The following is an 18,892-nucleotide window of genomic DNA, read 5'->3' as shown; positions in this document are numbered from 1 at the left end:
GAAAAACCCAACCAAACATATGAATCATGCTCGACTCCATCTTATAAATAAACTGAAAAATCGTCTCTCTCTGTCTCTCACCAAAAAAGACTCTCCACTCTATGAAACCCTGAAACCCGCCAAATGAACCAACCACTATTATAATAAAACAGAGATTTTATTTTCCATTTCCTGCTCTGCTAAAATGGCGTATTATGCTTCTTCGATCTCTAATGCAAATAATCGCATTCTCACTTCCAACGCATTGCTGTTTAGTGACACTAAGTTCAGCTGCAAAAATAAGAAGAGCATATCTTCTTCTCATTTCTCTAAATTATCTCCTTTTTTCAGGTAATTCTTTTAATTGTTATGTTTAGTATTCGTTCTCGTATTTGGGTTAATGGGTTTATCACTAATTTTGTGAATTATAAAAAAATAATTGTCATTTTTAGCTACTAAGTAAGCTTAATTGATTGGTTTTTCGTTTTTTATAAGTTATTAATACAATAACTTTAATGTTGTTTTAGTTAAGATTAAGTGCGGGTGTGTATGGTTTTTGTTTTCTAGAGTAAATTAACAGTCTTTAATTATAATGTTTAAGGAAGTTACTAGAAAATGTAAGAATTCTTTTCAGTTGGTGAATTTTTCATGTTTGGAGTTGTTATAATTGCTCTAAATTTATAATTTTTAACTCTGAAGACGGAATAGTACGAGAGATGTGAAACCATGCTTCTGTTGAAATGATTTGATTCAATTGAGTTCAGTTCTTGCTAATGATTGGTTCCAAACAAGGCCTATGAGTTGGTATTATAACCAAATAAACTTCTTAACATGAAGAAGAGATTAAAGCATACATTCAATTAGTTGTTTCTTGTACTTTTTATGCGAAGGATGTGCTTAAAGTTTGTTTGTCTGTAATGGTTTTTTCTTTCAGGACAGCTTTTGTTTCCCGATGGGCTAGAAAGGAGTCAGCTTATTGTCACGTCCCTTCTAAAATTAAAGGTACACGAACTTGCTGCATTTTCTAGTTTTGTTCAAACTCATATGTGTCTTAGTTTAAGCTTAAAGACTGTCAGTCTAAGTTTTCTCTGCTGCTTTTAGCTGTTTTACTAGATGAATCCAAAGAAAATGTTTGCCTTACTAAAGGCAATATGTGGTCAATTCACAAGTTTGGTGGCACGTGTGTTGGGAGTTCTGACCGTATAAAAAATGTCGGAGAAATAATAGTCAATGACCCTTCGGAAGGGAAGTTGGTGGTTGTGTCAGCAATGTCAAAGGTCACGGATATGATGTATGACCTCATTCACAAAGCACAATCACGGGATGATTCTTATACAGCTGCAGCTGATGCTGTCTTTGAAAAGCATAAATCAACAGCTATGGATCTTCTTGACGGGGATGATCTTGCTAGTTTCCTGTCCCGGTTACATCATGATGTTAATAACCTCAAAGCCATGCTTCGCGCAATATATATAGGTATAATTTTGCTTTCCTGACACAATAATTGGATAAATGAATCATTCCCCTCAGTTATATTTACAAATATTTAAGGACCTGGCATAATCCTGTTTTCATTTCCTAAGGTTGTGACTGTACAAGGTATATTTCATTGGGGCCTATGGTATCCATATCTCCTCAGATATAATACCACTCAAATTCATATTATTGGCATTCCGATCTGCATATCTTCCAATTACACATTCTCCCTTTGTCTCAATTTTAAGGATTATTTAAGCAAGATTAAACATTCAGTGAAATAAGGAAGATATTGCTTCTTGAACTTGTTAAGAATGCTTAAAAGAAGGGACTGATAATAACGGAAGTGTCAATGTTTGTGATAGTGTATGTGCACTTTGTCTGTGCATGTGTTTATGCTGGCTGCCATATTTGTTAACATGAACTGCTGATTTGTTTCCTTGTCATTTTTTGATTTCAAAGTGACTAATGTCTTACGTAATCTATTGCAGCTGGCCATGCAACAGAATCATTTTCTGATTTTGTTGTAGGACACGGAGAGCTATGGTCTGCTCAGATGTTATCATATGTTGTCAGAAAGGTTCATAATTGTTTCCTTTAAATGCAGCAAGAGGACCTGATAATTTTTATATTGCGTAGATTATCAGCATACTAATGGTTTTTCTTGTGCAGAGTGGGCAAAATTGTAAATGGATGGACACAAGAGAAGTGCTTATAGTGAATCCTACAAGCTCTAATCAGGTTGATCCTGATTTTGTGGAATCTGAAAAAAGACTAGAAGAATGGTTCTCCAAAAATCCATGCAAAATAGTAATTGCAACTGGTTTCATTGCTAGTACACCTCAGAATATTCCAACAACTTTGAAAAGGGATGGAAGTGATTTCTCCGCAGCGATAATGGGTGCTTTATTGAGAGCTCGACAAGTCACTATTTGGACAGATGTCGATGGGGTCTACAGTGCAGACCCTAGAAAAGGTTTGTTCTAACTCCTGTGGTGGCATATTTTGCGTCCGTCCTTTCTGTACAACGGATTTTCTCTGCATTCATTGCTTGAAGAACCACTATCCGGATAATACCCACTAAGCATTTCTAGGAAACACGAATCGTGACATTTGATGGAATGCTAAAGGTTAATTCTTTTCTTTCCAACTTTTCCTGCAGTTAGTGAGGCTGTAATACTAAAGACTTTATCTTATCAAGAGGCCTGGGAAATGGTAAACTTAATCTCCTTGCTCCTGGTTGACAAAGTTCTTTCTAACTCCTAGCTGCAAGTCTTAAATCTCAATGATTAATTCATGTGATTGTGCAGTCATATTTTGGTGCCAATGTTTTACATCCTCGCACAATTATTCCGGTTATGCGGTATGATATTCCAATCATGATAAGAAACATTTTCAATCTCTCTTCACCTGGAACTATGATCTGTCGGACTTCTACGGATGATAATGAAGATGGCCAGAAATTGGACTCGCCTGTCAAGGGTTTTGCAACAATAGACAATGTTGCCCTTGTGAATGTTGAGGGGTTAGCTTCCTAGTATTTGCATTCATGTATTTTCCAGATTTACATGCTGTACTTGCTAAATTTCCTCCATTTTACTTTTTTTGTTCTGTTTGCAGAACTGGAATGGCTGGTGTACCTGGTACAGCTAGCGCCATTTTTAGTGCTGTGAAAGATGTAGGAGCTAATGTCATTATGATATCACAGGTATCTCTACTCTCTAATTTCAGTTTTGATGGATACCTTAGTTAGTATGTATACTTAGTTTCATGTCATTTTTTGAAGGCTAGTAGCGAGCATTCTGTATGCTTTGCTGTGCCTGAGAAGGAAGTAAAAGCTGTTGCTGAGGCTCTGCAATCGAGATTTAATCAAGCCTTGCATGCTGGACGCCTTTCCCAGGTAATCTTTCTAGATTGGAGTTTGTATTCTGGATTTGGTCCTCTCTCTCTCTAAATGTTTCAGTTTTGACATTCTCCTCTTGGAGCTGTAAAGTTACATCTATAACTCAGTCTCCAGTATAAACTGGTTAACTGGTTATATGTTTAGCTCTACATCCCGGCTAAGTTATTGGTTTTTTCTTATTTTAGAATCTACGGCCTCCGCCCCATTTTAGAAGTCCCACTTTCCATTTTAGGATGACCCATTTTAGAAGTCCTATTCCTATTTTTAGAATATTTTTACATTAAATTTCTTTCTTTTTTAGTCATGTAAAAAATAAATACTATGAAAAACCCCACTATCATTAATAAGGATAAAGTAGGAAAATATATCTTAATAAATGCTTTCTTAATCTATGTAGAAGAAAGTGGGATTTTGAAAAAGGGACAGAAGGGAGTATTATTTATAGCTTTATTCATGTCTCTATGTGCATGACTGAGATTAGGTCTCTCAAACGATTTTTCTTCTTCTCAGGTAGCTATTGTTCCAAATTGTAGCATTTTAGCAGCAGTTGGCCAGAAAATGGCTAGCACCTCTGGTGTCAGTGCTACTTTATTCAATGCCCTAGCTAAGGTAAAGAGAACTTTAATGTTGTTCAAGTTTAATTCATCATTCTACATTAATCCTTCTCAATAATATTTGCAATATTGCTGCAACACAGGCCAATATTAATGTTCGCGCCATAGCTCAGGGTTGCTCTGAGTATAACATTACAGTAGTAGTCAAACGTGAAGATTGTATAAGGGCATTAAAAGCTGTGCACTCAAGATTTTATCTCTCAAAAACCACGATAGCTATGGGGATTATTGGACCTGGTTTGATTGGTGGAGCACTGCTTGACCAGCTCAGAGATCAGGTGTGTTGCTATTAGTCATATGTTCTATTAGTATTACTTCACTTATCTTCTGGCTGATTGAACTGCCTATATCATTGTTTGAGTGTGCAAATATATTAACGTAATTATAGTAGTCACTTTCATGAAGTTTACAATTAATTATTTTTCTGTTTTAATAACATTGTTGATGATTTCATGACCTTGATCGTAAACAATTATCTGCTGAAAAGTCTATTGGAGATTAAATATGCTTTATATACCAATTCGAGAGCATTTACTCGTCTTTGTGATGGAGAACTGCATAGAGGCTATGCTAAATTGCTAACCCATAAAAAGTCCTCGTTTATCTGAACGTGAAATCGCTAAAAGCATATTTAATATTTGCTAAATTATTTTAGGGTTAGAGGATTGATCATGATTCCAAATCCATAACAGTTTATCTGTTTTTTTTTTGTTTGTTTAAACACTAAAGTCTCTGCTTTAACAAGGGAAAAAAAAGTAAAATGGTCCCTGGATGGTCATCGTTTTATCTATACAAATCCTCTTTGTAATATTAATGGCTTCCGCTTTAATATTTTTCTAGTTTGCAAACCTTGAATCGCAGAGAGGATCCCATAATACCTTTCTATAGATGCAAATGACTTAAGGCTTCATTTGGTATAACTTGAAATCTTACATTTGGTTAGCTTAAATGCTCTTTTCTTTTATTCTTGTAGCCATATTACAGAGAGTAGCAGTGCTATAGCTCTTCATTAGTAATTACGCGTGCTGAAATATTTCTAAAATATGCTTCTTTGATGCAATTGGACTAACTTCGCATTTGATTTTAAATGCCATGATCCATCTACAACATAACTGTAATTTCTTTTGCAGACAGCTGTTCTTAAGGAAGAATTTAACATTGATTTGCGTGTCATGGGAATCACTGGCTCAAGGAGAATGCTTCTAAATGAAGTGTAAGTCAAAGCTTCATGCTTCCCCATGATGTTCCTGCCCCTATAACACTCTGGGATTATTTCAAAACTTTACAATTGATTGTTTTCTGTCTCTCTTTCTTCTTTTTACTGCTCTTCTTTCTGCTAAAGAGTAAACGGAACCACTATTTCTACTGGTGATACCATTTTCATTTTCTTATGTTTGTCAGGGGCTCATTAAAAGTCCTACATTCATCTGCTTGAATATGGTTATCGCAACTAGATATGATAGAAATATCTTTATTGTGGCCAGAGAATATGTTTGTTCTGTTAAATTTTAAACATATTAGATTTGCTTGCATGCAATTAAGTCTCGTCTCTGTCTGTAGTGGAATCGATCTATCAAGATGGAGAGAACTGACAAAGGAGAATGGTGAAGTGGCCGACTTGGAGAAGTTCACACAACATGTGCATGGAAATCATTTTATTCCAAATACTGTTTTGGTAGATTGCACAGCAGACTCTAGGGTTGCAAGCTATTACCACGGATGGTTACGAAAAGGAATTCATGTGATTACCCCAAACAAAAAGGCAAATTCAGGGCCACTCGATCAGGTAACATGGGTCATACTATTGACTTTCATTGAGTCTTACAAGAGTTGTAGCTCGAACATTCTCTTCATTTCCTTGAGCTAGTAACTTAGAGGAATTTGGTGCGCACATGAATTACTTATAATATTTTCTTGAGTTCTTTGTATTTGGATTGCAATTTAGGTGTTTAGTGTATTTATCACTTTTTCTTATTGCGACCAGATCCTCTTGTTATTTCTTCTACTCCAGTCCAGCTTTAATGGATGCTTGTATACACATAGATAAACGTTTATGTATCTTCTACACTCGATGTTTTACTTTCTACAGTTTATGTCAAATTCTGTAGTGATACAGGTCATTGTTATCTATTAATGAAACAAATCTTCAAGTGAGTTTAACATTGTTTCCCCCATTTATAATTCAGTATCTAAAGCTGAGAGCTCTTCAACGTCTGTCCTATACACATTACTTCTATGAAGCAACCGTTGGAGCTGGTCTTCCAATAATCAGCACTTTACGAGGACTCCTTGAAACGGGAGATAAAATTCTGCAAATTGAAGGAATTTTTAGGTAAGTCCTGGTTGCTTGTTTGGTGGCCCAAAACCTTATGCAAGGACTTCCGAAGTACTTTATCAATGTGTAACATTTGGAGTTGATCAAAAGTTTAGATTTTTTTTGTTATTGCACTCTGTGCGTCTTTTGATAGCCATCTTTTTAAAATCTCTTGTCACAGTGGAACTTTGAGTTATATTTTCAACAACTTCAAAGGTTCACGATTGTTCAGTGAGGTGGTGGCAGAGGCAAAGCAGGCAGGTTATACTGAACCAGATCCAAGAGATGATTTATCTGGAACAGATGTTGCACGAAAGGTACTAGTTACCCCAACTATTTTGCTACAGTATGTATGTCCTGGTTCTCAGGTTTGACTTGATTAGACCTGATTTGATCATAGCTCTATAAGTGTTGATCTTGTTAGCCCCTTCAATGTGAAGGTTTGCTATTTGATGAAAATGAGCAGGATGACTTGCAATAAAATTTATTACTTGCACAATGCACTTAATCCCTTCTTTTCTCACCAACTCCATTTTCATATACAGGTGATTATACTTGCAAGGGAATCTGGTTTAAAGCTGGAACTTTCTGATATACCTGTTCGCAGTCTTGTGCCTGAACCATTGAGAGTAGGATTTTTTTTTCCCATATATCTATCATACACTAGTCTTTTGTTGCTCCCCCCAAAAAAGAAGGGAAATTACCCTGCTCTTAAGATTGTTCTCGTGTGGGCTGGTTTGAACAAATGTTTTTTCCCCTTCAGGCCACTGCATCTGCTGAAGAATTCATGACAGAGTTGCCGAAATTTGATCAAGACATGGCTAAGGAAAGACAAGAGGCAGAGGAGGATGGTGATGTAAGTACATGCTTTGCCACTCTCTACACATTTTTAGAGTACCATAATTGTGAATTGAACCAGTATTTATATAAGTTCACCTGCAGTATCTGTGGAAAGCTGTTAGTAGAGTAGTTGAAGAAATCTATATGTGAATAATCAAAGATATACACGTAAAAGAAACAGATAGCAGATTTTAATAATACATCAAAAAGATACTCCCCTTCTCTTCTCTTTCTCACAGATACACACGTGCATATGCACACACAAACACCCCACTATATATAACCAATCAATCTTAATAAATTTCCAAAACACATGCAATCTTATCTTTTCAAGTATCACCCTCCTAGGCATACTGTTGCTGATGGTCGTCTTATTTTCTAGAAAACCGCATTCTTCTTTACCAAATGCCTCGTAAGGAGTCTATAGAATGACAAAATATTTCTACTGTTCTCCGGATGTTTATTTGATATGCAAGAAAAAGTTTACTAAGGTTATGGCTATCAAACTTATGATAAGCATCTTAATCAATTTAAATTAAAAAACAAAAAATGAAGAAAATTTCTATCTCACTATCTTATATCTATATCTGTAATATATTTTCTGTCCATGTATGTAATGTAAAGGTGTTGAGATATGTTGGAGTGGTGGATGTGGTGCGGCAAGAAGGGCGTGTTGAGTTGCGAAGGTATAAGAAAGATCATCCATTTGCACAGCTCTCAGGATCTGATAACATCATAGCATTCACCACTATGAGGTACAAGGAACAACAGCCTTTAATAGTTCGGGGACCTGGTGCTGGGGCTCAAGTCACAGCTGGTGGAGTATTTTGCGACATATTGCGATTAGCCTCATATCTAGGGGCTCCGTCGTAATAACCTTGCTACTGTTATCGTGTATTCATTTTTGATATTCCTTTTTTTCTAGTAGAGCCTTCTGAGCTGTATTTATGCATCTTAGAGTAGTTTTGGCTAGTGCTCGGCTTGGTAGTTTTGGTTTTTTCGACTCTTTTGAAACCATTACAATGAAACTTTAATAGATGAATTCATGATGAAGAATTTGGACATGTCGACATGAAGTTTCTTTCTTTTGAATCCATTAAAATGAAAATGAAGAATTTTGACATGAAGTTTCTTTCTTTTGAATCCATTAAAATGAGATTTTTAACAGGTAAATTCATTAAGAATTTGGACATACATTTTCTTTGTTAGAGTCGGCTTCTTTGGCGGATAGTGTCATATAATTGTTTCTCCAATAGCTATTTTTTTCAGTTACCGTATAAAAAGAACCAAGTAAAATCAATAGTAACAAAAAACCCAGGGGATTGTAGCAGTAATATGCATGCTATCCATGTCCACATTCACCTCTTTTTTTTATCTTCAAAGTGATTATATAAACAAATTGAAAGGGAGGACAAATCACGAAAAACATAGTTCCAAGTGTGTTATGGGACATCTTCCATAATCACTTGAATCGGATACACTTGATGGACATTTAGCAAGCGAATGTGCTACAGAATTAGAATCTCTATCAGCAAAAGTAAAACTAACACTTTCTAACTAAAAAGCAAGTTGACGAATATCTTCGTATAGGAGAGAATGGTGCGAGTTGTCTGCTGCAGCTTTTTTAATCCCGTGATGACATTACTTGAGTCGCTTTCAACCATTATTGGGTGAAAATAACACTCTTTTGCCACTGTTAAACCGAAGAAAATAGCCAATGCTTCACCGTATTCAACATCCAGAGCTACAGCCTGCTGCTTAGCTGCAGAGAACATGACTCTCGGCCCTCTGAGTTGCGAAGGACCAGACCTATAGCCCAGCTGGGGTTTCATCCTTCCCAAAAGCTACATCAGTATTGAGCTTAAACTGACTTGCAGTCTGCAGAAGGAGGTTTCCAGCAGCGAGAAGTTCGCAGCTAGGCAACAATTCAGCAGGCAGATTCAAGCATTCAGTTCTTATTTGAATCCATTGTAGTGAAAAATTTGGACAAGGATTATAACTACATGCACGCACCATCTGTAAATTATGGATATTCTTGTGAAGCAGTTTAAGGAGGCTCCCAGCAGTCAGACTGGAATGCACTCTCTATACAAAACTGGTTTTAATTCAGATGAAATGTTACAAACTCTCAGCCGTACGCTATTGCATGAAGTTCAATAGCTTGAGTCATACTTATGAACTTCATGCAATATCGTACTTTTTTTTATTAAATGTATTTTATTTAGTTTATAAAAATAATATAAGGACTGATTGGCTTCTGTTTATTATTTTTTAAATCCTTGTTAAGGGTAATTAAGTAACATCAAATAAATGAGTAACACCGACCTAGTTACTTTTCATGCAAACAACACCTAACCCTAAAACCTTATACCCATTCATCTTTTCACCCTGTTCTATATATTTCTGTTTGTCTACTATTCAGCAATCGTCTTCTTCATTTCTGCTAGCTTTTTCTTGTCGGTTAATTAATATTGTTTTCTTTGTCTTCTAAAACAAAACAAAACCTACTTTTTACTGCCTTACCAGGCATCGATAATCCGATGCGAATACAGTAATTGAAACTGAGTTAGTACAATATTTTTCTTCTTTAGCAGCTGATTTTGAACTATACATGATTGCCTTGCAAATGTACTACTGGTTACTAATTGAAAGATTGATATTTTCATGATCATGTTTAAGCCTAACATATAAAACTTTACGAAACAAATTCTAAATTTTCTAATTTTTGCAAATTGTAGCCCAAGTTCTAGTTCCAACCATTTTGTCATTTTTTTTAAGTTACAAGTTACAAAAATGCAAAATATTGAGATTTTATTTGTAATAAAACGTTGGGATTTAATATACCGATAATATAGCTTCCACATAAGCAAATAATGGCCGAAAAACGGCTTGGGCTACAATTTGCAAAAATTAAAAGGTTATGATTTGTTTCGTAAAATTTTAAACATTAGATTTAAATCGCAAAAAAGTGAAACGTTAGGATTTGTTTTGTCAATATCTTTTGAAAGTTTTTTAGTAGGAAATTGTTTTGACACAGACCTAATTTCACCATTTTCAAATTGATTTCCTTCAAAATTCAAATAAAATGAGAAAGATTCAGTGAATGGGTTCATAATGAGAGTAAGTTTTTATCTAGACCCGGTCTATTTCATGAACTAATCCAATAAGGTGTTAGAGAAATGAGGAGAGAAGGAAAATAATGAGAAAAAAGAGAAAATTGTGTTAGATTTTCTAACATCCCATTGGGTAGGTGCATGAAAAATTTATGGACCGGGACTAGTTAAGAATTTCCCATGAGAGTAAATGGAGAGAGTAGATGGCGTGATAATGACCGAATATCTTTGAGGATCATTCTCAAAAAATATATGCAAATCGTTTCCCAGTTAGACAACCGTATTTTTTAATTTTGACGGTGTAAAAATAAAAAAAGTTAGAAATTAAGTTTGAAGGTAAAAAAAACTCTCCGAACTTGGCACGAAATATTAAACACGTCCAAGGCCGTGAAAGTGGGTCAAAATAGTTCAAGAATAGTGAAAATGGATCAAAAAATCTAAAAAAGTGGATAAACCACCCCCTAAACTACACCAAAACCGGATCAAATAACCCCTCTATTCACCGGAAACCACTCCATTTCGACCACTGACCGTTGTGAACTCATCGGAAACCGCCGAAAATTTATCTTTAATTCTCTTTATTTTGGAAGAGGAGCAAATCTGCTCCTCGAAAGAGATGCTCCTCTCTGAGAAGCTGTCGGAGGAGGAGGAGATGCTCCTCTAGAAATTTTAAAAACATTTAAAACAATTTAATTTTTTTTAAAATCATTTTTTTAACTTTCTGTACCAATTTATAAATTGTAGAGAAGTATAATGATTATTTTGAATTTTTTTATCAAGAGAGTGTTTTTCATACACGGTGTGAGACTGGACGACAATGCGTGAGGAGTGTGTTTGATCCGGTTTCATGACGGTGAGCCTATTTGATATTTCGTGCCAAGTTCGGGAGTTTTTTTCTTTTATCCTTTGTTCAATTAAGTTTATTACACAACCTTGAGAGCATCCACAATGCAGTGCTATTTGTTTTTTGCTAAATTTAACATTATTTTTTAATTTTAACTCCAATACAAAAAATTTAAAATAAATGCTATAATTGCTTACTATTATAATTATTATTATTATATTTATTATATTATAAAAATTTAATCATATATTTTATAATTTTTTTACAATATATTAAGACCACTTACAAAAGTGATGCTCTTCGCCTTGACAATATGGAATAAATAATAATTATTTTTTATTTGATATAATAATGAGTTATTTTATATAGAATTGTTATGTGAATAAATAAATTAAAAATAAAATATTTTAATTTGTTGACGTGCGGTCTATAATTAAAAAATTTAATCAATCGAGATCGTAAAAATAAAAAAGAGTGCATAAAATATAAAATAAAAATAAATAAAAAAACAACGCAAAGAAAATAATAGTAGAATCATATTTAAAAATAAATTTTGATTAGTTGCTCAAATTTAGCATATGAAATAATGAGTGCTAAATTTAAAAGAATAAAGGATCAACGCGCCCCCTAAACTTGTGACACAGGGTCATCTAACCCAGTTTATACTTTTTTGAGCAACCAACCCCAAAACTCTTCATTTTTGGGTCAAATAACCCGATAATTTATATTTTTATTTTAAAAAATAAATTTAGGATAACTATATCGCAATAATTAGGAAAGTATCTAATTATTTTTTGCATCCCTCACATCCGATTTGTATTTTACACGTTTTAAAAATATAATTATCGGGCCATTTGACCAAAAAATGAAGAGTTTTGGGGTTGGTTGCTCAAAAAAGTATAAATTGGATTAGATGACCCTGTGTCACAAGTTCAGGGGACGCGTTGACCCTTTCTTCAAATTTCAAATGCAATATAGCATATGTTAAATTTAGCATGTAATATATTATTGCATTAAAGTTGAATTTTATGTCTAGTATTGCATTATGGATGCTCTGAATTTGAAAAGTGAAAGCTTAAACCGTATAAATCGAGAATAAATTGGGCCAATTACGTAATTTGTCTAATTTTCTCTAATTTTCTCTTGATTCTATATTTTATCTTCTTCTTCCACTTACAGTGCTCATTTCTAACAACTGAAGCTATTTTTCGCCGCAGAGCAGAAAACGGAATGGACGGTTCTTCTTCTTCTTCTTATACAAAAAACTCCACCACCTCTGCTACTTCTTCAGCCACTACTCGAAAAAAGAAGCGCCTCTTGTTTGACCGCCGTTACGGTTGGGTGTAAGTATAATTCTTTTTTACTTTTAATTGGTTAATAATTAGTGTTTATTATTTGAATTTGAATTTGAGAATTGCAGAATCGATGAATGGAAAGAACCCTCAGCGGAAGCTCTAGCAGGAGGTCGCGGCATGTAAAAATTAAATTTAATTAAACGTTATTTTCTCATTAACCAACCACTGTTGCTTCAATCTTTTTATTTATTTTTATATTGGTTAATATATTTACAGGTTCTGCATATTGCCTCTTACAAAATCTTTCCTAAATTCAGCTTCTCACTCTGTAAGTTTTTCCTTTTATTTTCTAAACCAATCACTTTATTTTGTTAATTTACAGTCATGTCCGCATGTTGGCTTGGATTTTGTTGGGTAGCAGTTATTAGCCATGATATGAGAGTATAAATATAAGTTACAGTACAAGTATAAGCAAAAAAATTCTAAGTTGGGCAATTTAATGTTTTACTGTGATTGTAGCTTCTGCCATATGATCATTCAAATCAATAGAATTACTCATTCTCTCAATAAACCATTTATTGACCATTACTAGTCTTACTATTCTGGGCTTGATTGCGGCTCTAGTTTATGCTGTTTGAGTCGGATATGAATGGTGGTGTAATTGTTAAACTTGCACTTAGTATATTGACATTGACCTGTCGATAGGGTTCACAAAGGGTTGTATTTAGAGAGTTGACCTTAATTTACGTCTCTTCTGGAGAATTACAATGTACAATGCAATGCTGATTGTCTTCACCCACATGTTCAATTTAATGTTGCTGCATTCAATATGTAACCTCCATACTGTTGATTCTACGGAAAGCAACATCATTATTGGGGACGAGTCTTCAAAGGAGGACTAGATAATAGAGCTACAAGAGAAAGCTAGTTTATGAAGTCGTTAATCGTCTGATATATCATGGGAATATAGGATCTTATGAAGGTGCCATTTTCTTTTTCTGGAATTAGGTCTCCAAAACTATAATTTTCTTAACCGAAAGTTGTTTTGATCTTATATTATGTATAGAGGCATGATGACTAAGTAGTCAAGATACCGAATTCATGATGTAGAAAACAACCATTTTCTCCAAGAAATTGGTTACATCATGTGATGTGTTAATATGCGTGAACTGCTTGTTGATCCTTGACATCTTCTTATTCATTGTGCTGCTCGACTTTTATTGTTTTTGCTTTCATATTTACAAATAACGAACATGGGAATGAAAAGCATTCAAATCCTATGCATTTTATTCTCTGTATTATGTTTTCAGAAAGTGTTTTGAGCTTACATTATGTGGAGGTGTGTGAAACTATGTTTACTGAATAGTTATTAGAGCAAAGTATCTCTGGAGCTGATGGATTTTTTACATGTATCAATTGCCAGTAGCATTGGGAAAACAACTATTTTTTTCAGAATTGTCGAACTAGATACATGGTATCCAAGCTTCAGACTTTTAGTTCATCGTTGACATTGCCATGCACACACTTCCATTCTGCCAATACAAATTTATTTTGTTTTTGGTGTTATATTTGTTAATAAGGAATATGAGAATGAACAGCATATAGAGATATTTTCACTGTAAGAGATAAAAACTGTCCTTTTTCCTTCTTAGCTCACTTTATCTTCACTTTCTCACAGATTAACCTTGCAGCAAATTTTGCTGTCAAAATATTCGAAAGACCAGATCTTTTCACCCCTCAGGCAGTGAAGAAGAATTTTGATCAACAGCTTGAAAATTTCAATTCTGCCCTAAGAAAATCAGAAGTCAACCATTTGCCTCTCATGGTAAAATTTCCATCACAGACTCCAACATTTTCTTCACATTTAGAAACGCAAACCGGAGAATCTCAGATGGTTTGAAGAATGTAAATGTCACTATACTTATTTTGCATGTCTCAAACTGTAGTATCTTTGGTAAATGTTGGATTTACATGAATTCCCTGTCCAGAATGCAATATCTTTTGCTTGGTATATTCCATATGCTGTGAAATTGCTCATGTATAAGCTCTATTTGCCAATTGCCAGCCGTATAAGAGGTTTGAAGGATGAAGTTGAAGGATTTTTCAATATAAATAAGGTTAATTATTGTTTTGAAATATGACTGATTTTTTTTCCTATTTTATTATCTGAACTCATTTTTTTTATTCAATTCAATGTTTGAGCTTTGAACTAGTCAGTTCCCTATGGATATGATCTTTACGATCTCTTTTATTGGTTATGAACACTAAAATAATTTAAATACTCTAATTTTCCTATAGTTTAATTTTTTCCCCATCTTCTTCTACTTTTCTCTATACATTATCACAATTTTCTTAATTTTTTTAATTGGTATTTAGAAGAAATAGTAAAAAGATATTTAGATGAGTTTTTATTTTATTTTTTAAATAAAAGAAAAAATTATCTGTTCTCTGAGTTTTTTATAAATGAGAAAAGTGTCCAATAATTAAACTTTTAATTATCTGTTCTTTTAGTTTTTTTTATCTTATGTTGCTATTTTTAGTATTATTTTTCTATCAATTTTTTTTGGTTTATCTATCTTGCATGAGTTTTGTTCTTTTTGAGATACGAAACTTTTATAAAATATGTCGAATTGTAAATCTCTTGATGGTGCCTACAACAAATGGACCATCTAAACCGGATGCATTTTTACATTTTCGTATCAAAGATTAATTTACTAGTTTATCGTTTTTTACAATTTAATACGTGTTGTAAATATGTGATAGCTCTATGAAATTTTTGTTGTAATTTTTTTAGATTTATAAAATTGTGTACTTATTTGGATAGATCCGTGTGTAAATCTAGTTCTTTTTGAATTGATGTAATAGATCGTTTTTGGATGACACTTTATGTAGCTGGAATACCTTTTTGACTGTAATTATGTAGTCCGATACAAGCATCATTTTGTATTTAATTTTACTTTTACAAACAAAACAAGCAATTTTTTTATATATATAGTATTTTCTTAATATTGTGTATTTTTTTATATTAATTTTGTGTAATTTAAAGTGTGTTAAGCGTTGTAAAATATTACTCCCTCTGTCCCACTCTAATTGACAAAATATGGAGTTTTTAATGTCCCATTCTAATCGACAAAATTAACATAACTATAATTTTTTCCTTTAACTTTCCATCTTTACCCTCATTTAAATTTGAACTTTTTTATGGAAAAATGGTGAATATTTAATGAGAATTCGACTAATATACTAATAGCATTAATTAGCTCCATTATCAATAGAGGGGTATAGAAGTAACAATGTATGTCATTTATTAGTTTGTATTGGTTATTGTAATTTAGTTATTTTGTCAATTAGAGTGGGACGGAGAGAGTATATCTAAAGTTCAGCCTTAGCTAGTTAATAAAAGGCTTAATTCCTTTAGATATTGTGAATATTAATTATTTTGCAATTTTAACATAGATTTTAAATTTTGACAATATTAAAAATAAATTTTTAATATTTTACAATTCAAAACACCGAGAAATTTTCCGTCAAAAAAACGCTGAAGTGAACGTCAAAACAATATCTATTTCCGTGTTTACATTAATATTTTTTGATGAAAAATTGTTCGATGTTTCAAACTGAAAAAAAAATGACAATTCATATATTAAATTATTAAAATTGAAAAGTTCACATTATACTTACAAAATATGCTAAAATTTATAATTTTTAAAGAAATTAAGCTTGATTAAATAAGATATTTTAGAATTATTTTATCTTTTAAAATATTTTTTCTATATTTAAAATTGTATAAATTTTAATTTAATATTTATAATAGTAAAATTATATTATTTTCTAATATTTTGTTTGCGTAAAATTATACTACTTAAAGATAAAAAGAGTTTTGTTTTTAGAAAAATTAATTTTTTTTACTATTTTTAAAATAAAATTATTTACGAAAATCAAAATTATCATGTTAAATACTACATATACGTACAATTTTATTTTTTGTGTCATAATTATCACTATATAATTTATTATCCAATAAAGTTTTTTTTTTATAGTTGGGAAGGGGGAGAGTTTGTGGGAGAATTTGAACCCACGACCTAGCAGTTTGCTATCCAACGCTTATACCAGTGTTTTAAAAACCGGATTGGACCGGCCGGTCGGACCGATTAAACCGTGAACCGGTCAGTGGTCCGATTTGAAAAGGCAAAAAATCGGATCTTTTGGTTGGACCGGATTGAACCGGGTTGAACTGAATTGGACCGATATGAACCGGTAAAAAACCGGATGTTGAACCGGATTGGACCGGTAAAAAACGGCAAAACAGAATTTTTTTTCAATTTTTTAAATTTATTAAACCGGTTGAACCGGGTCATTGAACCGGTTAAACCGGTTGAATTGGAAACCGATGGCCTCACCGGTTCGGCCACCGGTTCGATTTTTAAAATACTGGCTTATACCATTTGAGTTATAGCTCATCGGTTCCAATAGAATTTTATATTAAATAAATTTGAATATTTTAAAACAATCAGTTAATGTTTATTGAAAAAGACTCATAAGAGCATCCCCAATGGACTCTTTAAAAGGGTCAAACTCTTTTAATTGAAGAGTTTATCTAAAAATTAAGAGTCCAATGGACTCTCTATTATCTAATTTAAAAATACAGAGTTGGTTTGGCTCTCCACATGTGGAGAGTCAAACCAACTCTTTATTTCACACGTCATTTACGTTTAACCTTCTTTTTTACTTCTACAGCGACAGTTTCAAATTTTTCTTTTTGTTCTCAAAGATTCAGATTTTTGTTCTTCACTTACAAAAAAGAGAAGCAGATCGTATATTTCTTAAAAGAGAAAATATGAATTTTCAGTTCGCCGATGAAGAAAACGCTCATATTGATTCATCGGTAAATTCTCAATTCCCAACTCAATTTTCAGTTTCTGATGGCATATCTGTTCCTATGGAATCCAATTCCAAAAAATCTCGTGGTGGCAATTTTATGATAGATGAAGATCTTCTCATCGTATCATCATGGCTGAATATTAGTTTAGATGCTGTGCACGGTAATGAACAGAAACACAAAACATATTGGGCACGATTATGGGAATATTTTCATAAATATAAAAATTTTCCATCAGAACGAACACAAGGTTCTTTGATGAATCGGTGGTCAACAATTCAATTAGCTACTAATAAATTTTGTGGTTGTTATGCTCAAATTGAATCAAGACATCAAAGTGGTGTAAATGAGCAAGACAAGGTATTTACTACGACTCTTATTCATGTTCATGTTTTTCGTATTCTGTAATTTTAAAATTGTGTCTTATTTTATTTAATTCAGATCGCTAATGCAAAACTTCTGTACCATGAAATGAACAAAGTTAAATTTCCGTTTGAGCATTGTTGGAATATATTAAGGCTTCAACCAAAATGGATGGAAGATTGTCAAAAGAAAAAACCAACAAAAAAAAGGATCCAAGTCCTGTCATTAATCTTAGTCCCAGTTCAGAAACTCAAGTGAATTTCGGAGATGAAAATGTTATAAGTTCTAACTTTGTTGACCTAGAGAGACCACCGGGGAGGAAAGCTGAAAAAGATAAAAAGAAAAGGAAGAGCAAAGATATGGAAATCGACTCCACAAGTTCATATGTGGACTTAATACAAGAAATGAGGGAGGAAAAAAAGCAATTCAATGAAAAGAAATTGGAAATGTTCGAAAAAGCCTATGCTCAAGGACAAGAGAGACTCTCTTACGAGCAAGAAAAGCTGAGATTAGAACAAACCAAGGAAGATGAAAGGATAATGGCTACAGATACAACTGGGATGCCTGAAATGCTAGCAAAGTTTTATACTCAATGCCAAAAAGAAATCGTTGAAAGAAGATCAAAGTAGTAGTTGAGAGGTTATGGTAATTATGTGTTTTGTTTGATATAGATTGGAGGAATTGTTAAAGATTGTTTTTCTTATTTTAATTAGTGCACAATTTGTTTGAATGTTTCTGTAGGGAATGATTGATTTCTTTATTATCATTTGTTGAACTCAGTTGAATTGTGTGGAATTATCGCTTTTTAAGGAAGATTGGGCAATTGAATCCACTGGCTTGAATTTTCTAGTTATTGTTTATTGTCTTTGATGAATTATGCTATTGCTTATTCATTTCTGCCTTAAATTTGTCTCATGTTTGATTGGAGCATATGGTTATTGCTTGTGCTTGAGTGCTTCCACTGTCAATTATTAAGTTTAAGCTAACTATGTACCATGGTTTATTATCTATTATGCTCAGTATTTGCATTTTGAATGATGAGTAATTTTCATCAATGAAGTAAAACACGCACTTGTGCATAAGACTCTATTTCACAGAAGCAATCCAATATCCACATGCTTTCACATTGTTTCATTAACTTAGAATCTGTTACGGTTAGCTCGAATTAGGGAGAAATATCCTGACAGAATTCCGGTATGAAATCATATTTTTTTAACAATAGTTGTTGTTTATAGGATTTCTAGAACTTAACAATCTTTCGGTTTGACAGGA

At 33.1% G+C, this 18,892-nt stretch overlaps 3 protein-coding genes across 4 annotated transcripts; all 3 read left to right on the top strand.

Annotated features, from left to right (window-relative positions):
- Positions 1-8,190, top strand: LOC126667615 (bifunctional aspartokinase/homoserine dehydrogenase 1, chloroplastic-like). Its single transcript, XM_050360622.2, has 18 exons — positions 1-330; positions 914-981; positions 1,081-1,455; positions 1,947-2,035; positions 2,128-2,431; positions 2,618-2,670; positions 2,766-2,980; positions 3,076-3,163; positions 3,242-3,355; positions 3,869-3,967; positions 4,056-4,250; positions 5,103-5,185; positions 5,533-5,758; positions 6,159-6,304; positions 6,468-6,603; positions 6,832-6,915; positions 7,050-7,142; positions 7,751-8,190. Exons 1-18 carry the CDS (start codon positions 185-187, stop codon positions 7,997-7,999), a joined length of 2,763 nt encoding a protein of 920 aa, XP_050216579.1. The 5' UTR covers positions 1-184; the 3' UTR covers positions 8,000-8,190.
- Positions 8,191-12,123: 3,933 nt separating this feature from the next.
- Positions 12,124-14,389, top strand: LOC126666929 (uncharacterized). Of its 2 annotated transcripts, XM_050359847.2 has the most exons (5): positions 12,124-12,196; positions 12,306-12,426; positions 12,504-12,557; positions 12,655-12,706; positions 14,057-14,389. In XM_050359847.2, the coding sequence occupies exons 2-5, from the start codon at positions 12,314-12,316 to the stop codon at positions 14,276-14,278; spliced, it is 441 nt and encodes a 146-aa protein (XP_050215804.1). In that variant the 5' UTR covers positions 12,124-12,196; positions 12,306-12,313; the 3' UTR covers positions 14,279-14,389. The 2 variants fall into 2 exon arrangements, with proteins under 2 accessions (XP_050215804.1, XP_050215803.1); XM_050359846.2 differs by lacking the exon at positions 12,124-12,196 and having other exon boundaries at positions 12,215-12,426.
- Positions 14,390-17,060: 2,671 nt separating this feature from the next.
- Positions 17,061-18,350, top strand: LOC126668627 (glutathione S-transferase T3-like). The gene is made up of 2 exons (XM_050361815.2): positions 17,061-17,617; positions 17,699-18,350. Exons 1-2 carry the CDS (start codon positions 17,216-17,218, stop codon positions 17,876-17,878), a joined length of 582 nt encoding a protein of 193 aa, XP_050217772.2. The 5' UTR covers positions 17,061-17,215; the 3' UTR covers positions 17,879-18,350.
- The last annotated feature ends 542 nt before the right edge of the window (positions 18,351-18,892 follow it).

Source organism: Mercurialis annua, linkage group LG2 (genome assembly GCF_937616625.2).
Source record: "Mercurialis annua linkage group LG2, ddMerAnnu1.2, whole genome shotgun sequence".
NCBI lineage: Eukaryota > Viridiplantae > Streptophyta > Magnoliopsida > Malpighiales > Euphorbiaceae > Mercurialis > Mercurialis annua.
Note: the sequence above shows the minus strand (reverse complement) of the source record. Positions and strands in the feature narration are given on the sequence as shown.